Raw genomic sequence first — 19,297 nt, 5'->3', positions numbered from 1 at the left:
TGATAATAAGGTTATAAGTAATAACCAACATGGATTTGTCAAGGACCAATCTAAATTTCCTTCTTTAACAGAGTTACTGGCTTCATGAATTGGGGGAAGCTGTAAACGTGATATATCTTGATTTTAGTAAGGCTTTTGACACAGTCCTTCTTGACATTCTCATAAGAAAAATAGGGAAATGTGGTTTAAATTACTATAAAGTGGGTGAAAATCTGGTTCACAGACCATATTCAAAAATAGTTACCAGTTGTCAAACTGGGAGAATGTATCTAGTGGGATCCCACACAGGTCTCTCCTAGTTCCAGTACCATACAATGATATAACATTTTTATTAAATATTTGAACCTGGGGTGAAGATTGTTCTTATAAAATTTGCAGATACAAGATTAGTAGCACTTTGGAGGACAGGAATAGAATTCAAAATAATCTTGACAAATTGGAAATTTGTCTGAAATCAACAAGAGTAAATTCAATAAAGACAAGTGCAAAGTACTACACTTAGGAAGGAAAAAATCAAATCCACAACTACAAAGTGAGGCATAATTGGCTAAGTGGTAATACTACTGAAAAGGATCCAGATATTAGAGTGGATCACAAATTGAATGAGAGTCAACAATGTGAAACAGTTGTAAAAAAGGCAAATACAATTCTGGGGTTTGTTGAGAAGCGTCATATGAAAGACATGGTAGGTAAGTGTCTCACTCTATTTGGAAGTAGTGAGGCCCTCGGCTGGAGTACCTAATCCAGTTCTGGGTACCACACTTTAAGATGCAGAGAAACTAGAGAGAATCCAGATGAGAACAATCAAAATTATAAAAGGTTTAGAAAACCTGACCTATGAGGAAAGATTGAAAAAGCTGGTCATGTTTAGTCTTGAGACAAGACAGCTGAAGGGAACCTGATAACAGTCTTTCAATATATTAAAGGCTCTTATAAAGAGGACAGTAATCAGTTGTTCTCCGTGTCCACTGAAGACAAGACAAGAAATAATGGGCTTAATCTGCACTAAGGGAGATTTAGGTTAGGTATTAGGAAAAAATTCTAATTATAAGGGTAGTTAAACTCCAGAATAGGCGTTCAAGAGAGATTATAAAATCCACATCACTGGAGGCCTTTAAGAACAGGTTTGGCAAACACCTGTCAGGGATGGTCTAGGTTTACTTGGTCCATCTGAGTGACAGGTGCTAGATTTGGTGACTTCTCAAGGTTTCTTCTGGCTATGATTTTATGAAAGTGGACACTTTCCACAAAGTATCATGCACAACTGTACATGCAAGAAGTCAAAACTAAGATGTACTGATTAGGTAAAACAGATATAAGACAGAACCAAAAAAAGTGTATCTTTTGTGGGAAGGACTCCTACCTGTAGTTATGGATACGTTGTAAATGTGTGAACACAAACAGATGTGGGATATTTTAACACAAATACAAGACACTGTAAAATCTTACATAAGACTATCTCTTAAATTAGATTGTTAACTCTTTAGGGAAAGGACAAAGTATGTTCCTGGGTGTTCATACAATGCCTGGCTCCATGAGACCTGGATCCTAACTGTGGCCTTTGGATGCCTCACCAATATAAAGGAAAGATTATAATGGATGTAGATATTTTGAAACTGTTGTACAGTAAATGGGAAAGAATCATAAGCTGTTAGAGAATATGTCAACTTCCAATCCAGGGAGAACTGGAAAAGAGAGAAATGTAAAGTTAATAAAGAAACTTTATAAACTGACCAGTATATTAAAATCAGTATTCCATTCTGCTTAAGAGAGAATAACTTATCTGTTGGAAGCCATTATTTTAGGGACCAAAAATATGAGCACTTCTCAAGAGGATGCAGCAGGAGTGATATCCAGACAGAAAAGTATGTCAAGATAATTATAGTTATTATTATAATTTTTACAAAGTGGCTAACAGCACCTTAATTGTACATGAACCTTTGTAACACATATAATGGGATATAATCCATGAGCCAGATTCTGATCTTACTTACACTAGTAGTGATCTGGTGTAATTCCAGTGACCTCAGTAGAATTATTTAGGATTTACATCGGCATAACTGACATTAAAAACTGTCCCTCTACTTCAAAACAGATTTTAAAAATAGGACAGTATTATTCTGCACTTCTAAATAACTTCCATCTGAGGATCTCAATGCATATTAATGAACTATGTTTCATAGCAGCCCTGAGAGTTCTGACAGAATTATTCAGTTCATCAAAATCGAAACATCCTGTGCAGATTGTTCTATTTCAACAAAGTTCCAATGGAACTCTGTCTGCCAGGCAACTTGTGAAACATGTCTGGTTTCCTGCCAGCTTGCTTCTCAGTCTCAGGGCTTCCAGGGTCCACAGCCTTGGGGTAGCCAGCCAGAAAACCTGCTCCAGAATTGGAGTCCCAGGATCCATGGCTCAGAAGAAGCCAGACAAGTGAACTACCCCTGAGTCAGGGACCCCAGGTCTTCTAGGGTCTGTAGTTCTGAGGAAGCCAGCCAGGTGGACAGCCCTGGAGACACAGACTCCAGGACTTTCCTTTACAAAGAGATTTTCAAATTTTTTGGTTTTCATTCCTAATTGGAACAAAATCAAATTTCAAAATATTGAAATCCCCTGTGACATGGAGACAGGTTTCAGAGTGGTAGCTGTGTTAGTCTGTATCAGCAAAAACAACGAGGAATACTTGTGGCACCTTAGAGACTATCATTTATTTAGGCATAAACTTTTATGGGCTAAAACCCACTTCATCAGATGCATGAAGTAGAAAATACAATAGAGATAGATAGATATACACACACAGACACACACACATAGTACATGAAAAAATGGGGATTACCACTGCAAAAGTGATTTTTCCTCCTGCTAATAATAACCCACTTTAATTGAATTGTCTTGTTAGAATTGGTAAGGCAACCCCCATCTGTTCATGTTATACATGAATATATATATATATACACACACACATACACACACACACACACACACACCTCTTCCTACTGTATTTTCCACTCCATACAACTGATGAAGTGGGTTTTAGCCCACAAAAGCTTATGCCCAAATAAATTTGTTAGTCTCTAAGGTGCCACGAGTACTCCTCGTTGTTTTTTCTGTGAAATGGAATTACCTGTCTCCACACAAGTGTACTGGCTAGGTACAGTAGTTACAGCATTATTATCCCTATTTTGCATATGAGGAAACTGAGATACAAAGAAGTCATGTGACTCACAAAAAATCTGTGACAGTCCCAGGAATGGAAACCACATCTGATGATTCCCAATCCTATGCTTTAGCCACATGACCCTCTTTCCTTGTAGTTCAAGTAAAGGAGAAATCATTGGTGAGAAACCAATGTAAGAAGGATTCATGGAAGAAGAGAGTTTTAAAGAGAAACTTGGAGACTGACAGAGAAAGCATTTGGTGGCTTAGAAGCAAGAGAGTATATAAGTTCCAGGTATATAAGGTACCATAAAAGTAGTACTAGAGCCAAACAGTAAGGAGAGTGAGGTGGATGAGAGATCTGAGAGTAAACCATAATGTACAGCACAACTCAGTAAATAAGGAACATCTAAAGGTAGCGAAGGGTTGACAGTGATTGTTTTTAAAATGTTTATAGTTGCAGCTTGCAAGTAATTAGCCTTATCATGGCACTTGCAAGATCACCCAATACAAATAGAATTGGCCAAAACATGAGTTCAAGTTCACAGGAAATTTTGCTATTTTAAAATTTCATTAAAACGAAAATTCCAAAAATATTTTGTTTTAGAAACACCCAGACATGGTGTTTCTGAAACTAAATTTGCTCCCGAGGACCCTGACAGACACTGAGTGAAACTGATGTCCTTGATATTTCACTCAGCAGCTGCCTGGAGCTCCCAGGGTCTGTGGCTCTAGGGAAACCTTGACATGTGGGCTGCCCTGGACTAAAGACACTAGGGCTTCCAGACTCCCAGGCCAGCTGGCAGCCTGAATCATCAGTAAGCCTGAGAGTCTTAGGTAGTCCATATGGCAGGGCTGCCTCAGAGCGCAGATCCAGGAATAGAAAGAATGAAATTTTGATAATTTGAGATCATTCATTTGATATTAGGGAAGATTTCAAATATACGTATATGTTATAAGAAAGCATCCAGGTGATTCTGGGAGCACAGAAATGCAGGAGGTCAAACAGTGTTAAGAGTAGAAGTGTTGGGAGGGGGTGTTCTTTTTGTTTTGGTTTTGGTTTATTTACTGTGGAAAGAGTCTCTGATCAAATCAGGAATTAAAGGTTATATCTGTGATAGCTGATCAGCTATCTAATGATTTTTATGCCCTCATCATGGAGGAATCTGCAGAAGATGAGATATGCTCTTGTTCTCAGATGAGACATGCTCACATGTAGTGGTTAGTAAAGGGGAAAGGGAAGTAAGGATGTCATACAAATGAGTAACCAACCAATCCCACAGCAATAAACACTAAATGCCCACAAACTAAGTAAAAATAACAAAAATGCCCGCATAGTCTCCCCATAGGCCATAGTTGGTTGGTGGAGTTGGAGATCAATGAGAACTAAAACTGGTGGTTAGGTTGACCAGATGTCCCTATTTTATAGGGACAGTCCTGATTTTGGGGTCTTTTTCTTATATAGGCTCCTATTACCCCCAACCCGCTGTCCTGATTTTTCACACTTGCTGTCTGATCACCCTACTAGTGGTGTCCCAGCTCTTTCTTCTGGAAGAGAGGTCCTTGGTGGCCACAAGCCTTGGCCATCCCTGGTTTCTAGTTCAGGGGAAACAGCAGGCTTGGGTGGCAGGCAGTCCTTACAGGCACAGTGGAGTGAGAGGATTCAGTCTCTTCCCTGTGGAGCTGTGGGCTTTGGGTCAGTCTCAGGTCCCCTGGCTGAAAGAGACAAAACAGCATCTTACTTTCCGTTGCACTGAGTAACCCTTGGGTTGCTTCCCCTCCAACTGCTGTAACTTGTCACTTTGCAGCCAGTTCTATCTGCACAAACTGTTCCCGCTTGTGCTCAGCTCACAGGTGGGGCAGTCCTAGCCATGTGCAGGCTATCTGGGGCCTGCAGTTGGGTGCCTGGCTTGTCCATAGGGTGGCTAGTTTGGCCCCAAGCTGTTTCTGTCTCTCAAGCAGAGGGGGAAGCAAGCAGTCCCTGTTTCAATTCCCCCAGTTTCTGCTCTGTAAGAAGTGCTGGGAGCCACTTCTATCAAGCCCCCAACTGGTAAGGGACTTCACCCAGAGAAATTAGGAGGATTATACTACCAAGAAAAATATATTGGGTGATATTCTGTGCTGCATCTTTAAAAGAAAACTCACAGAACTTTTAGCCTAAGAGAACGGAATTAAAGTGGCTTTAAGCTATCTTAACACTCTCCCAATTCTGGGTCTGACATAAACCCCAACATAACTTAGTCCTTGGGGCTTGTGTGAATTACTGCAGTATGTCCCTGGCTGCCTATAGGCATCAGTGGAGTCCAGAAACACTATGTGCTACAGCCCTACCCCAACAATCCCTGGCATGCCTCATACTCCAGAGCTTCCAGAAGACAGCTTGTAGAAGGAAGACAGCATCCTCCTGAACCAAGAGAATTCTCCCCTGGCTAGAAAAAGGACTTTTAGAACCTGTTTAGGTTATTTCAACTCTTTTACCTGAAATGAAGGGGCTGAAAATGGGGTTAGAATCTCCCCCACTGAGCACACATTGTTAAGGAAAATCAAAGGGCATAATAAAGCAGTAAAAATGGATGATTTCATACCCACATATAAAGTGGTCATATGTCACAGTGGAACAAGAGAATCAATTTCTCGACAATTTAAATGATTGCATGATGGAACAATTAGTTCTCATGCACACAAGAGCAAGACTACACTCAACTGAATCCTAAGTAAAACTAGAGTTGCTTTAAGAAGTAAGAAGAGTAAGAGTTGGTTTAAGACTAGAGACTTTAAGACTAAAACTAGAGTTGGTTTAAGTAGTAACTACTACTTTAAGTAACCACTGAGCAGTACTGACAAGAATATGATCAAGTTCATCTGGAGGTGAGCATCTAGTCAAAAAGACCCTAAAGTAAAGAGTATATTAAAATCCATAGGTTCGTCATGGCATTTCCTTAAGTATATCATAATGGAGTCACAGAAAGTATGCTTACCCCTAAATAACAAAGGAAACAAGAAAGCAAGAAAAATATTAATGGGATTAAATGGCAAAGTACAGGAGGTCATTTTAGATGAAAAAATCAAACCTATATGAAGCCAATAGAAAGGAACATAAACTAGGGCAGATAACACATAAGATGGAAATAAAAAGAGTAAATTAATCAAAGTCTTAATATGCAGTGTTGTTGTAGCCATGTTGGTCCCGAGAACACGGTGAATTAGGTAATATCTTTTATTGGACAAACTTCTGTTGGTGAGAGACACAAGCTTTTGAGCTTACAGAGCTTTTCTTCAGGTCTAGGAAAGGTACTCAGAAAGAGTCACAACTAAATACAAGATGGAATAGATTCTTTAGCATAAGTAGTTAATGCAGGAACCATTCAAGTTGAAGTAGCCCATTAACACTTCTCCAGTCACAAGGAAGAAAAGTAGGGGGAAGCTAGGGGGAGGATTTAAGTGGGTCATAGGTTGTTGTAATAAGTCGTAAATCTGTTCAGATAAGGATTTTTAGTATCTACCAAAGTTATAAATTTAAGCTCCCAGACTCATCTTTTGAAGGGGTTGCACAGGTTTCCTTTGAGGATAAGGACTGAGAGGAGTTCATTTGAGAGTATCGCAATCATCTTGTTTCACACACCTAGTTGTTACTGGGCTATTTGTGGACAGGATGAGCTATACCACATGTGGTGATAGGCATGTGTAGGACCCATGGATCTTGAAAGGTGTGTTGTGGGGGGTGTTGGCTATCATAGCAGCAGAAATAGATCTACAAATTTTACATTCATTGTTCTGGCAGTGTCTGGTTCCATTTTGAGTTGATGTGTTCTGGTCTGTGGCTAACTAGCTTCTGATGATGAGCTTAGCAAGGTTGGGGGAGGTGGTATTTGGCATATTGTGGAACCATCCTAGTGCCATGGCTGTTCCCATGGTTTGTTGTTGAATGTAAAATTTGTATGGGTGAAGATGAAATGGATGAGTTTGTCAATGTGTTTGGGGCAGAGGTCTGAAGGTTGTCCATTATCTTGTAAATATTTGAGGCAGGCAGCAATGCCATCATAGTGAGGCATGTTGGTAACATCCATGGTGAGGTGACATCCATGGTGGCAAGGATGGTGTTCTGAGGGAGGCTGTTAATGTTGGAGTTTCTGGAGGAAATCAGTTGTGTCCTGGAGGAAGCTGGGCCTTTGTGCAGAGAGTGGTTTGTGTATGGTTTTAAGGACTCCTGATATTCCTTCAGTAAGAGTACTGTGGCCAGATGTGATGGGTCTGCCTGGGTCCTCTTGTCTGTGTATCTTGGGAAGCTGTAGTGGGGCGGACTGCCCCACTCCCTGGGAGGATAGGCTGTGGCAGGCCAGGGAGCCTGCGCAGCCCAGGAGCCAATCAGAAAAGGGCTTATGGGGAGCCAATCAGGGCCCAGATTGGAGGGAACCAATCAGGGCCAGGGTCACCCATATATAAAGGCTGCCCAGAGCAGGAGTGGTCAGTCTGTCCCTACTTTTGAGAGGGGAAGGTCAGTTTCCAAGGGGGGAGACTAGCACCGCGGACAGTGCAGTGCAGTGCTGGGCAGGCTCAGGGAGGCTAGAAGGCTCTAGCCCATAGCTACAAGGCTGCAGGCCCTGAGGGGAAGGGCCTAGCTGGTGCAAGGGGCCGTAGGGGGGAAGCGGCCCAGGGAAACAGACAGAGGAGGGAAGAAAGAGGACAGCGAGGCTGATGCCAGAAGGTCCCTGGGCCGGGACCCAGAGTAGAGGGCGGGCCTGGGTCCCCCCCTTCCTCCTTGCAGTACATCCAGCCATTGGCTGTAGGGAGCAGCCATTATAGGCCATGCCAGATCCCTGCCAAGAGGGATTAGACGGTAGGGCGTGTGATGCACATGACGGCTGGAATGGAGGACTGCTGATGATCGATCCCCGGAAGGGGGTGCAGATGGACTAGGGAGCACTGCCAGAGGGCAGTGGCCTCGAAGAGGACGCCACCGAGCAGGGAGCAACGTGGGTCCAGAAACGTCAACTGAGGGCAGAAAAATGGATGGGACACCACCAGGAGGGGGCTCTCCACTGGAATCGAGCTAATTCCCAGAGTTACCAGCAGGAGGTGCCAGGTGGTGAGTCCCAACCAGTTTACAGAAGCATATAGGAGGTCCTTAGGATGGGTTCATAGGGAATGAGGTTGTAGAGCTTTCCTGAACATTGCATGGAAAGTAAAGTTAAGTGGGTGCATTGACCTGAAAGATGCCCACACATATGACTTTGTGTATCACATTGAATCCTATACCAAGAATGTATGTAATGGGTTGTGTCAATAGGTAAAAAGCAACAGAAACCGATGTCCATTTTTCTACTGCACCACAGCTGGAATTCATTAATTGCTTTGCAAAGGTTGAAATGGATGGGGAAGAAGTGTCAATAGCTGATGCAGAAGCTAAGTACAGAAAAGTATGTGCTTTGAATAGCACTGAAGACAAACAAATGCTTACAAGAAAGGCTCTTAGAGCATTTATTGAAGATGAACTGTGGGATATTGATGTACTTTTTAGCAATTCTATCTGCAGAATTGAGTCACAATGCATATCCTTAAAAGCTACAAAAGATGTGGCTCTATCAAAAGTGGAAGAAAACACCAATGTCAACAGTAATATGAAGACTGTTTGCTGCTGCTAAATTTTTGTGGAAAAACTTTTTGTCCTGCAGTATGTGGGAGTTTCAGGGATCCAAAGCCGATGCCAAACCTGAAAAATAATACCATATGACATGTACTACTTCTTTAAGTGGTGCATTAGTGATTGCAGTGACGTCAGCACCAATGAGAAGGAAAATAAGCAAGTGGAGAAGAAGGCTGCCATTTTATCAGAAAGCCTTATATACACACTTATATAAGTGCTTCAATGCAAGGCAGGTTTCCAATACATACATACTGCGGATCATATGTGTAGTTTACCATGACAAGTCGCTATTGGTTTAACAAGGGGGAGGGCGGGAAGAGAGAGAGATCAGTGTTACATATGCATAGCATTGGCTTCTCCATAGACTGTAACAAAGTATTCTACCAGGAGATTTCAATTGCAAACAAAGTTCTTTGCTGCATGGAACTGAATAAAGGGTTGTCCATTCCCCCAGACCTCATCAAGGGTAAGTTGATATTTTGTGCTGTCGATAACTTAGACTTCCTTGAAGATACAGCTGATGGCAATGATACTCTTTATGTTACTGTTATGGCCAGGAGTATATTAATGGGAATCAGTCTCAACCTCAAGTGCTATCTGGATCAACAAAGAACCATTCCTTGAAGGAGCTTCCTGACTTAATGACTCACTATCCTACCAACGTCCAAAACATCTGAAGCCAAGAAGTCCAGTTTTCAATGAAGCAGCCGTTAAATTGACTGTAATAGAGTTTTCTATATTTGCTATCTTTGACCTCCCTTGGTTATTGTGCAAAACTGGGATGCACTCCAGAGGTTAAAAATAATTGAGTATGGCTTCAGCTGAAGAGACAGAAAACGTACCCTCAAATGATCTAGACACCTAGGACATACCATACCAAACCATTTCAGGAGAAAGATACATTCCAACCTGGTCAGCCTTTAATTCAGCACTCTTCGAGGTACCAGAGCAAATGACCTGTGTACATCTGCCAATCATACCTGCTAGTCCCACTGATTGCTCAGTTCACTCAGCAAAATTGCCACCAACAAGAGATGCATTTATATCTGCTTCAAGGGGGCAAGTTATCAAGCAATGGAATGGCTCCAGGATTATAGAGTACTGGGACTGCTGTTGTTTACTATACTTCTTAATGCTCTGGAAAAGGGAGTGAACTACAATATATCAGATAGACAGACCTAGAGAAAACTGTGAGGATTTCAAAAAGACTTAACAAAATCTTGGTGAATGGACAATATGGTGGCATATGAAATTTAGCTGCTGACAAATGCAAAGTAATTGGAAAGAATAATGTGAACTACTCATTACTAATTCTAAATTCAGTGTAAGCCCCAAGGGAAAAGGTCTAGCGGTGAATGTGGACAGCTAATGAGAAAGCTTTGCTCAGGTCACAGAAATATGTACAGAATGGGTCTATAAAAATTATTTAGAGGCATGGAGATTTTCAAACACTAGTGTGCAGTTCAGAGAGGAAATGAGTAAGAAGGACAGGGTAGAGGTATAATGAATGGCGTAGGGAAAATAATCAAATGCTTCTAGTGGTGTTGAGATAGTAAACCAAGTGCTCATTACAAAAGAACAAGGGAATATTCAATAAAAATGAAAGACACATTAAAATTATTAATAGAAACACTTTTTATAAAATACATAATCTGCCTATAGAGCTTACTGCTACAAGATATCATTAGATCCATAAGGTTAGTGGGATTCGAAAAATTACACTTTTATATGGATTATGGGAACATCCACAGTCATATAAAAGATATAAACTCTCCAGCTTCAGGGCATAAGCCAACCATTAACTTTTTAGAGTGAGAAAGAAGCTTATTGCATTCCATATATGTCTCTAATTGAGAACTTGCACCATCCTCAGAAGAAACTGTGTCTGGTCATTGTGAGGAACCAAGTACTGGACAAGTGCTCAGATCTGACCTGGCAGGTTCCATTGCTACCTATGTAAATCAGTGGTATCCAGTTATTCATTATGTCATATTGAAAACAGAACATTATTCCCAGTATTGGTGCAGGACTGGTGCTGAATCAGCATTAATAGCTACCCTCAGTTTGGTGTGTTATTTTTACCTAGTGGAAGAGTAAGAACTTCTGTCTCAGTTAGGTGACAGGTTTTGATGTCTTCTGTTTGCACTAGTAAGGAAAATTCGGATCTTGTACCTTGTAATGGAAGCACGGTCTAGTAATTTTCTTGTGGAATACATGTTGATGTTTTCAGTTTGAAACAGCTATGTCTGGCTTTTGATCATGTCAACAATACAAATAATTTATTTTTATATACTTGTTCTGAAATATTCTGCAAATAAAGTTTATTTAAGAAATATGGACTGTAAATAAATCTGCAGTCCTTTATGTCCATAACTGCATGCTTCTGAAATAGAGAAACAGGTTAGGGATTCACGATTAGTTTTAAAAACTGGAAACTCAATGGTTTTACAAAACAGAGTTTCTGTTACTGTTCATTTCAAAAATGTTTGTCTTTTTATCTTTGAGAATTTCTGTTCTAGTTTCAATATTTCAGTTATTTCAGGGGAAGAAATCTGTTGAAGCTACAAGACTTAGTGAAAGATCCAGCCACAAACTTCAGATATCAAGGTGATGAGCTCAGGAAAAAAAAATCATCACTAGAGAGGAGATTAGATTTAAATTTCCCTAGAATTCAGAAGTGATTGGTTCTGGGTTAGAGTCCACCGCTAATTTTTTAACTGTGACCAGATGGTTCTATTGATGTAGAAACTAAATCCTATTTGAAGGTGTGTGGCCTGCCATCCATCCCATCTATACAACACAATGAGCCAGGTCCTGGAACAGTTTTCTACCATTTCAAGACCAAGCCCACATTGTAGTATAGATGGGATTAAGAAGTTCTTTATGTGTTCGATAAGGAGATTTTTTATGTTCATTTTAAAATTCATTTTACAAAATGAAGCATATTTTATCTTTCAAAATAAACTGCTGGTGCTTAGATTCCTTCTGTAGAATCTCAAAAGACACCTTTTGTTATGCCCACATAGAAAAATACAGCATTTATATTCACTATTACTCAAAGGAAAAAAGAATAAGAATCATCTTCATAAATAAATTATTCTCAAAAATTAGTTAAAATGTATTAATTTTGGTCTCCCTTCTTGCAGAAAGTTTAGCTATAGCATACTAAATTACTTTCCACCTGGTGTTTATACCTTTCCAATAATTACAGACAATTATCATGTTTCCTAGCCATTAGAAAAACAGGTATAGTTTTTAAGATATAAATAGGGAGAAATGGGCACTCTAAATTTGTTACATCTTCTTGGTGCAAAAGTGTCTAGAACGGAATGCAATATTCCAGTTTTAGTTTCACCAGAGTCATGCTTCTCCCTGTCCTGAAATATCATGGCTCAGTATAAACAATCCCAAAGCACATTTGCCTTTTTTTTTAATGCCATATGTATTATAAGATCACATCTAACTTATTTACCCATTTTCATCCCTATGCTACTGCCAGCCTTATTAATTTCTTCTTTCTATGAATAATAATTCTAATAATAATGGTTTGGACCATTTTGTCCATTGTGTTTAAACATGCAGAATCTCATTTGAATATAATCACTAAAAAATCTGCAATAAAATATTCCCAAGGCTGGGTCTAGGATTTTGGAAGCCCCACGTTCTTCATGGCAGATTTCCTCTCTTTCCTCCTCTCCCAACTATGTTTTCACCTTGTATCTTCTTTCTTCAAATTTACCCTTCCTCATGTGTCCCAGGGGAAATTGGGGCACAACATCAAAATTCCCTCCATACCCACATTCTAGTCAAATAAAGGAAGAAGTTCTAGCAGCTGGGTGTTTTCTCAGTTGGCCAACAGAGATCACATTGTCCTCTGCACTTTTAGGACTGTCTATTGTGAGTTCGTTAGTAAAATGTCAATCGATGCATGAAAGACAACAAAAGACTCCACCATTGGGACTGTCCCACAAGCTGGGAGTTTTCCAGGAATTCAGTTGCATCTGTGATGGGTACATCCTAAAACCAGTCTTTGATTATTTCCAATCTCAGTTCTTTCTGTTTACAAGAATAACTGTACAATTCAACCAAGGCTCTGGTTTTGTTGCAGTACCACAGTTATCTTTTAAAATTCCACTCACTGACTTTAACAAACAGTATTGATTTTGGTCTTGAAGAAGCCAAAAGATTGTTACAAAATGGTTCTCCACTACAGTGCAGAAGTGGTGCACCATTTTACCATTCAGAAAGTTGGGCTTCTGATATCATAGATTGCTTGCGCTTTACTTGTAGAGAGGAAAAACCTGTGCAACAGGTTGTGGGAACATTTAACGTGAGGCTTTGTTTCAGTACAATGTTCAGACTGAATTGGAAACCTGAAACTCTTACTGAAAAAGGCCAGCTCCAGCATTCAGCCTCTTCAAGCCTGATCTTGCAGGGTACTAGCAACTGCTAAGAGATGTTAAGCACCCTGTTTCACAGCAACATTAGATCAGGCCCTGCTTCCTGATTTATTTTGATAGATAACCTTATCGCTGTACTTTATCTGTAAAGGTCCACTACATCAATACGCTGATTTGTCTCATTGTTTAAGACTTTTAAAAGCTAGCACTACAGACTGAATTGAAACAAGTTAAGAAAGTTTGCCATATCTTCTTCAGACTCATTAGTCACTTAAAAAAATTGTAAATATGTTCTATAGCAAGGATATAAAATGTGGTATTTAAATATTTAAAATCTCTACTAAAGTCATGTTAAATATCTTTTTTATTTTTCATAAATTTTAAGGTCAGATGGGATTATTATGATCATCCTGGCCTGACCTACACAGCACAGTCCATAAAATTTCACCTAGTGACTCCTGCACTGGAGGGAATTATTCTTTTAAATCCTTTCCTGCACTGCTAATAACATTATCTGATCATAATTAATCCTCAAAACACCTCTTTGAGGCAGGTACATTATGTATCATTATACCAGTTTTACAAGAGGGAAAACTGAGATCCAGTGAGGTTAAATGACTTGCCCCAACCATACATGATGTCATTTGCAAAGCAAAGATTAGAGCTCAGCCCTCTAGATCATTCTCTGCATCTCAGAAGTTCTGATTCCTTCCACTATAGAATGCTAGACAACCACTGTAATACGACATACAGTGGTTTACTGAACAGCATATTGAATAAACCAGAAAAATCTGCAGAAATTTCTTGGCATCTCAAGTTTCAGAAGCTGCAGTAACTTGCTTTCACATTCAGATAATATTCATAGAACTATCCACTGAATCAGACACATAGTGGGGCCCCAATTCTCCACTATGTGCAAAAAAGGCCTGACTGGACCAGAAAATGTAGCCCTTATAACACAGTATAAGGTCTGGACCTGACATACTCACAGACCCTTATTGATTTCAGTGGGGCAACAGGATGCATCCATCTGAAGATAATTACAGGATCAGAGCCTAAGTAAGAAGCCTGTCTATTCTACTTGCTTATTATTCAGTATAGTGCTTATTAAGTGCAGAAATGAAGTGTCCATATACGTTACTCCAATGGATTCTTTATGCACAAGAATTGTGTTTCCCAAACAAAGAAGAGAACCATAGACAACTGATGCATCTCTATACTAGGGTGAGGGACACAGAATCTAAAGGGGAGGACACATAACAGCCCCATGTATCTCCTCTGTACAGTGACACTCCCCGCCACCCTGAGCCCAGCCCAGCCCAGGCCGCCATGTTCTCCCCGCCCCACATTATTTGCAGGAGAGAGGGCTCTGTCTTTCTCTCCCTGCGCTTCCCCCGGCACATTTGGCCACTCTCCCTGGCAACTGGGCAGGGAGCAGGATATGGAGCTACTTCTGCCTGAGAGAGCATGGCTGGGAGGCAGCGGGGACCCACCTCCCGGCTGGGCCTTGCTGTCAGGGGACAGGGGCCAAGCAAGCTGGAGCCACCCTTCCCCCCCATGCCCCGGCATGCTTGTCCCTTGTCCCTGGCAGATGAGCCTGGGTAGGGAGCGGGCTGCCGCTGCCTCCCAGCCAGACTCTCTCAGGCAGAAATGACTCTATCCCACCCCACATGCAGCTGCAGGGAGTGTGGCCAAACGTGCCAGGGAGGGAGGCGCAGAGAGAGAACGACTGAGACCTCTTCCTCCCTACCTCCAGCAAGCTAATCTGAGGGAGCGCTTGACCCGCACATGCCCCCCCTACACATAGCCTCTGAAGAGAACAATCACAATCATGTTGAAGTAGAATTTAAGGACAGCTCCATCCACAGAGCAATGTGCTGGCTCTATAACTTGCTTTGTGACCTGGTAACTCAGATTCCTTCTCTCCCCAGGCTGTATGACCAGTGCATTACTGGTTTTTATTTGAAATTGTGTATTTTAATATTATAAAAGGACCTGGAGCATTAACTGGGCACCTAATGACTGAAAAATCTTTTCTATAAATCCAATAAATAAGTAAAATTATAGTGCAAACAATAAACCACCTTCTTATACTCTTACTCATGTTCAGAAGCAATTTCCATTGACCTCAATGGGACTACTCAATGTGAGTAAGGATATGAGAATCTGGTCCATAAAAACACTGTATGTTCCACTGAGACACCTAATGGCAACTACTGCACACACATTTATGTTCATATTATGTTACTAGTGCTTAAGCTAGAAAAGTAAGTCATGCTTTTTGTTTCCTTCAGGCACAATCCTTGGATTTTCTCTCCGACAATACAAAATGAGCTACCGGGAAGTCAAGTACTTTTCCTTTCCAGGAGAACTACTGATGAGAATGTTGCAGATGTTGGTCCTACCACTCATCGTATCCAGTTTAGTTACAGGTACAAAAGCCTAATCAACTTTTTAAAAAGTTTTCTCTCCTCTCCGTGAATGTTAAAGATAAAAGAATGTGCACTCCATAATCTAGACAAACATGGCATTGCAAAGCTATACAACAAATTATACTAACCTACAACATGAGGCATTGCTCACAAAAAAGTAGATCCACACTCAAAAAACAGCCAAATGATCCAAAAAACTGGATTTTTCAAATGCCAAAGTCATTGTAACTACACAAAACAACATATCTACTATAAAGTTGCAGTTGACTGTACTCTTCTTCCTTGCCCTTACATCCTACCCAGAAACTGTCTTCCACAATGTCCTACTGCCATCAAGGGTAAGAGCATAGTCTGTATTCCACTGTTGTTCCAAGACTCACTGGAGATTTAAATTACTCTGTGCTGAGCTTGGGCAGGTACCTCTGCCACTCCTCTGTCACATACTTGTCTACTTCCAGTCTGTTCAGTGGCAGGATGGAGGCCAGGAAAATATGTATCTGTTGTGCAAGAGACTTCAACCTCCATTCCACCACTTGTGGAACTTCTCCCTCATTTCTGGTTTCCCTTTTCCACCCAATAGGCTCTTCTAAGCCTCAAGATCTCATTATTGACTAATACCAGGAGCAAGTTAAACTAGTGATGATGAAGTTGCAGATGAGGAGGAGAATAATAAAAATAAATAACGTGTTGTCCTTTTCTAGTGACTTTCTTACAAGGATGAACATTCATTAATTAAGGCTAACACCACACCTGTGAGGTAGGAAAGTATTGTTATCCCTATTTAATAGAACGAGAAACTGGGGAATAGCGAGGTTTAATTTTTCCAAATTTACACCACAACTCAGTTGCACAGCTAGGAATAGAACCCAGAACATATGACTCCATTTTATAAGCTAAGCACTAGGCCACACTAGCTTTGTTGGTATAAGATCCATACACAGAGTGACCATATTTCCCTATGCTAAATACGGGACATCTGGTAAAATTACTCATATTCAAGAGAGTTCAATGGCAATGCAGCACAAATGTTCAAATTAACATCAAGTTGACTGAGACCTTGTTAAAAAGAAATACTGCACAGATGGATTCTTTTTATTTACCTTCTTATCTTTAAGATTCACACGGGGAGAGGTAACAAACACACACTCCCATACACCTCTCTCACACAGGGTAGGTAACTGACCAACTTGATCCTCCCTACCCTGCCCTGTGCTCCCTGCCCTGTGCTCTCTAGTGGTTCTTAAACTTTTTACCATGAGGACCAACTTTTCTGAAAGCAAATGAGCACAGACTCCACCTTCACAAGTGCTAGAGAATTATGGGTGCTTTTTGCTATGGAGCAAAGGCGGAGTGGCCCCCCTTCCTGACTTTGCATAGCTCCTCACCAGCTGGCACAGTGATGTCTCCCCCCCAAGCCCGTGAGAGCTGCTGTGGGACAGGCTGGACCAGACGCCAAATCTCCATGATGTCAGCGTCACCCCACTGTCCCCATTAGCCAGACAGGAAACAGCAGCGGTGGCCTGGCCTGAAGCTGAGCAGAGGGACCCAGGCCCCAATCCCTGCCATGGAACGGCCATCAATGAGACGCCCTCCAGGATGGGAATATTTTGCTAACTCCCTACAATGAGCCACAGTTTGAGCAGGGAGGTAGAGGTAGGGATGTGGACACAGCTTTGCTCTCCTTTTATTTTTCTGAAATAATGCCCAGGAGACAATATTCATATATATCAGCTATTAATGAAAAACTAGATTACTAAAGTATGTACTGTTAGGATAGTATTTATTTTGACAAACTTTAGTGAGGTAGAGGAGTTTGTTTCTATGTACGTAGCTTATACAGATGTGGAAAGTCTGACCCAAAGTGAAACTAGAAACTGAGCTGTACATCTCCCTAGGGAACAGAACTGTTTCCTTTGACTCCCTTTCCTCCCAACCTGCCCTCCATCCTTCCATTGCCCCTCAAACTCTGGTCTTTTCACCTCCCTGTCATCTCCTCCCATCTCCTTCTCCCCATCAGCACCAAGCTTGTTGTGCACCAGCATGGGAAGGCACTGAAGGCAGAAGAGGAGAGTCAATCTCCCTCTGCCCTCAGTGTTAACACCACTACCATCCCCAGTGACTTGGATGAATCACTGCAGGAATAAAAACCCTGCTCAGTCCCTGTGTCCCTATATCCCTGCTGGGTGCATGAGCGTGACTCTAGTTGGAGCTGGAACAGCAGGGCAAGACATTTGCAAATCACTACATGGGATTTCTTCCAATGTCTTATTTTCAAATGTGTAAATAAAAAAATAAAAACGACAGACTGATAGAGCCTTCTCTACACAAGGTCCGTGGCCTCAGTAGAGGCTTCTGTGAAACAACAGTCTTTAAATGGATCCTCAGCCCAGGGTCTTCTGAAAAAACCTTACATCACTTGATATGAGCAAATCCTAGTTTTATAGATCTTCATGGCTGATATTTTTTCTGTTACACTCTTCTGAGCTTTGTACTTTTTTTTCAGTCTTCTCCTTTTCATGAGAGGCATTAATATTACCATATTTAAAGGTTTTGGCTAAAACTGACAAGCTATCCACCCATCTAAAGTACTTATATGGTCACTATCACTATAGGAGCTGAGTGCCTCAATATATTTATCCTCACAGCCCTCCTGTGAGGTAGGGCTAATCCATGCTCTACACTTTAAATATAAATGAAATATGTAATAAATAATATAATTATAATTAATTTAATATAAAAACTCCACTGTACCTCAACCAGGCTCGGGAGAAGAGCAGAATACAGGCCGCAAGGGAAAGATTTTATTCTCCAAGGAAGTGCTTATATCTAGAGTTGGCACAATTAATTTTTTATTTTTTTATAATTTCATTGGATAATATCAATGTTTATTTTTACACATTTTTTCAATTCTTATCAATTTAAACCAGTGGTTCTCAACCTATTTACCATTGTGGGCCACATATGCAGCTCTCCATGTGTTATATAGGCTGCATACACACAATATGTATACTACCTGTATGGCTCTGAGAATGTCAAATAGGCCACAGCTGTGTGCTGACTGGGCCGCATGCAGTCCCTGGATTGAGAACCACTGATTTAAACTTTCGCAGTGATACTACTTGGTGCTCTATTGTTACAAATAACTATAAACATAGATATTTGGTGCAACATTGTCTAAACAGATAGTTCTGCAAATTGTTGGCATAGAGGTTTTATAAACATATACGTGTGGGGGTTTGGTGCCAAGTTATACTCAGGTAAGTATGCAGTAAGTATTTAATTTATAAATGACAGATTATCATCTTTCTAGGTATAGTCTGATGTAATTTTTAATTAAATTCAGATTGTGTATTATAAGTAACTCACTAGCTAAAAGCCTAATGCTTTTCAAACCAGTCTTGGTACCACATAATCGAAGCTGTTATTGTTAATATTTTGAATGTATACCTTTGTTCTTTGTAGATTTGGGAGAGGGTCTCACAGAACATAATGCTCTGGGTTTTTGCAAGCTTTTATCTCTGTGTGACCAAAATATTTGGATGTGTGGACAATCTCAGAACGTGTATGTGGTGACCTATTTGCCCATATACACTCTAGAATACATTGGGGCTGTTTAATTTTGTTGAGGATTACTTAGGTGTGGAAGAAGTTACAAGAGTGTAAAACTA

At 40.7% G+C, this 19,297-nt stretch overlaps 1 protein-coding gene across 1 annotated transcript in view; it reads left to right on the top strand.

Moving 5' to 3' along the window:
* The window catches only part of SLC1A3 (solute carrier family 1 member 3), an 82,185-nt gene that overhangs the window by 9,871 nt on the left and 53,017 nt on the right, over positions 1–19,297 (top strand). The window contains exon 3 of the mRNA XM_030567187.1: positions 15,492–15,629. Coding sequence (XP_030423047.1) covers positions 15,492–15,629 — 138 coding nt within the window. The remainder of the gene's footprint in view (positions 1–15,491; positions 15,630–19,297) is intronic.

This window comes from Gopherus evgoodei, chromosome 6 (assembly GCF_007399415.2).
Source record: "Gopherus evgoodei ecotype Sinaloan lineage chromosome 6, rGopEvg1_v1.p, whole genome shotgun sequence".
Taxonomy (NCBI): domain Eukaryota; kingdom Metazoa; phylum Chordata; order Testudines; family Testudinidae; genus Gopherus; species Gopherus evgoodei.
Note: the sequence above shows the minus strand (reverse complement) of the source record. Positions and strands in the feature narration are given on the sequence as shown.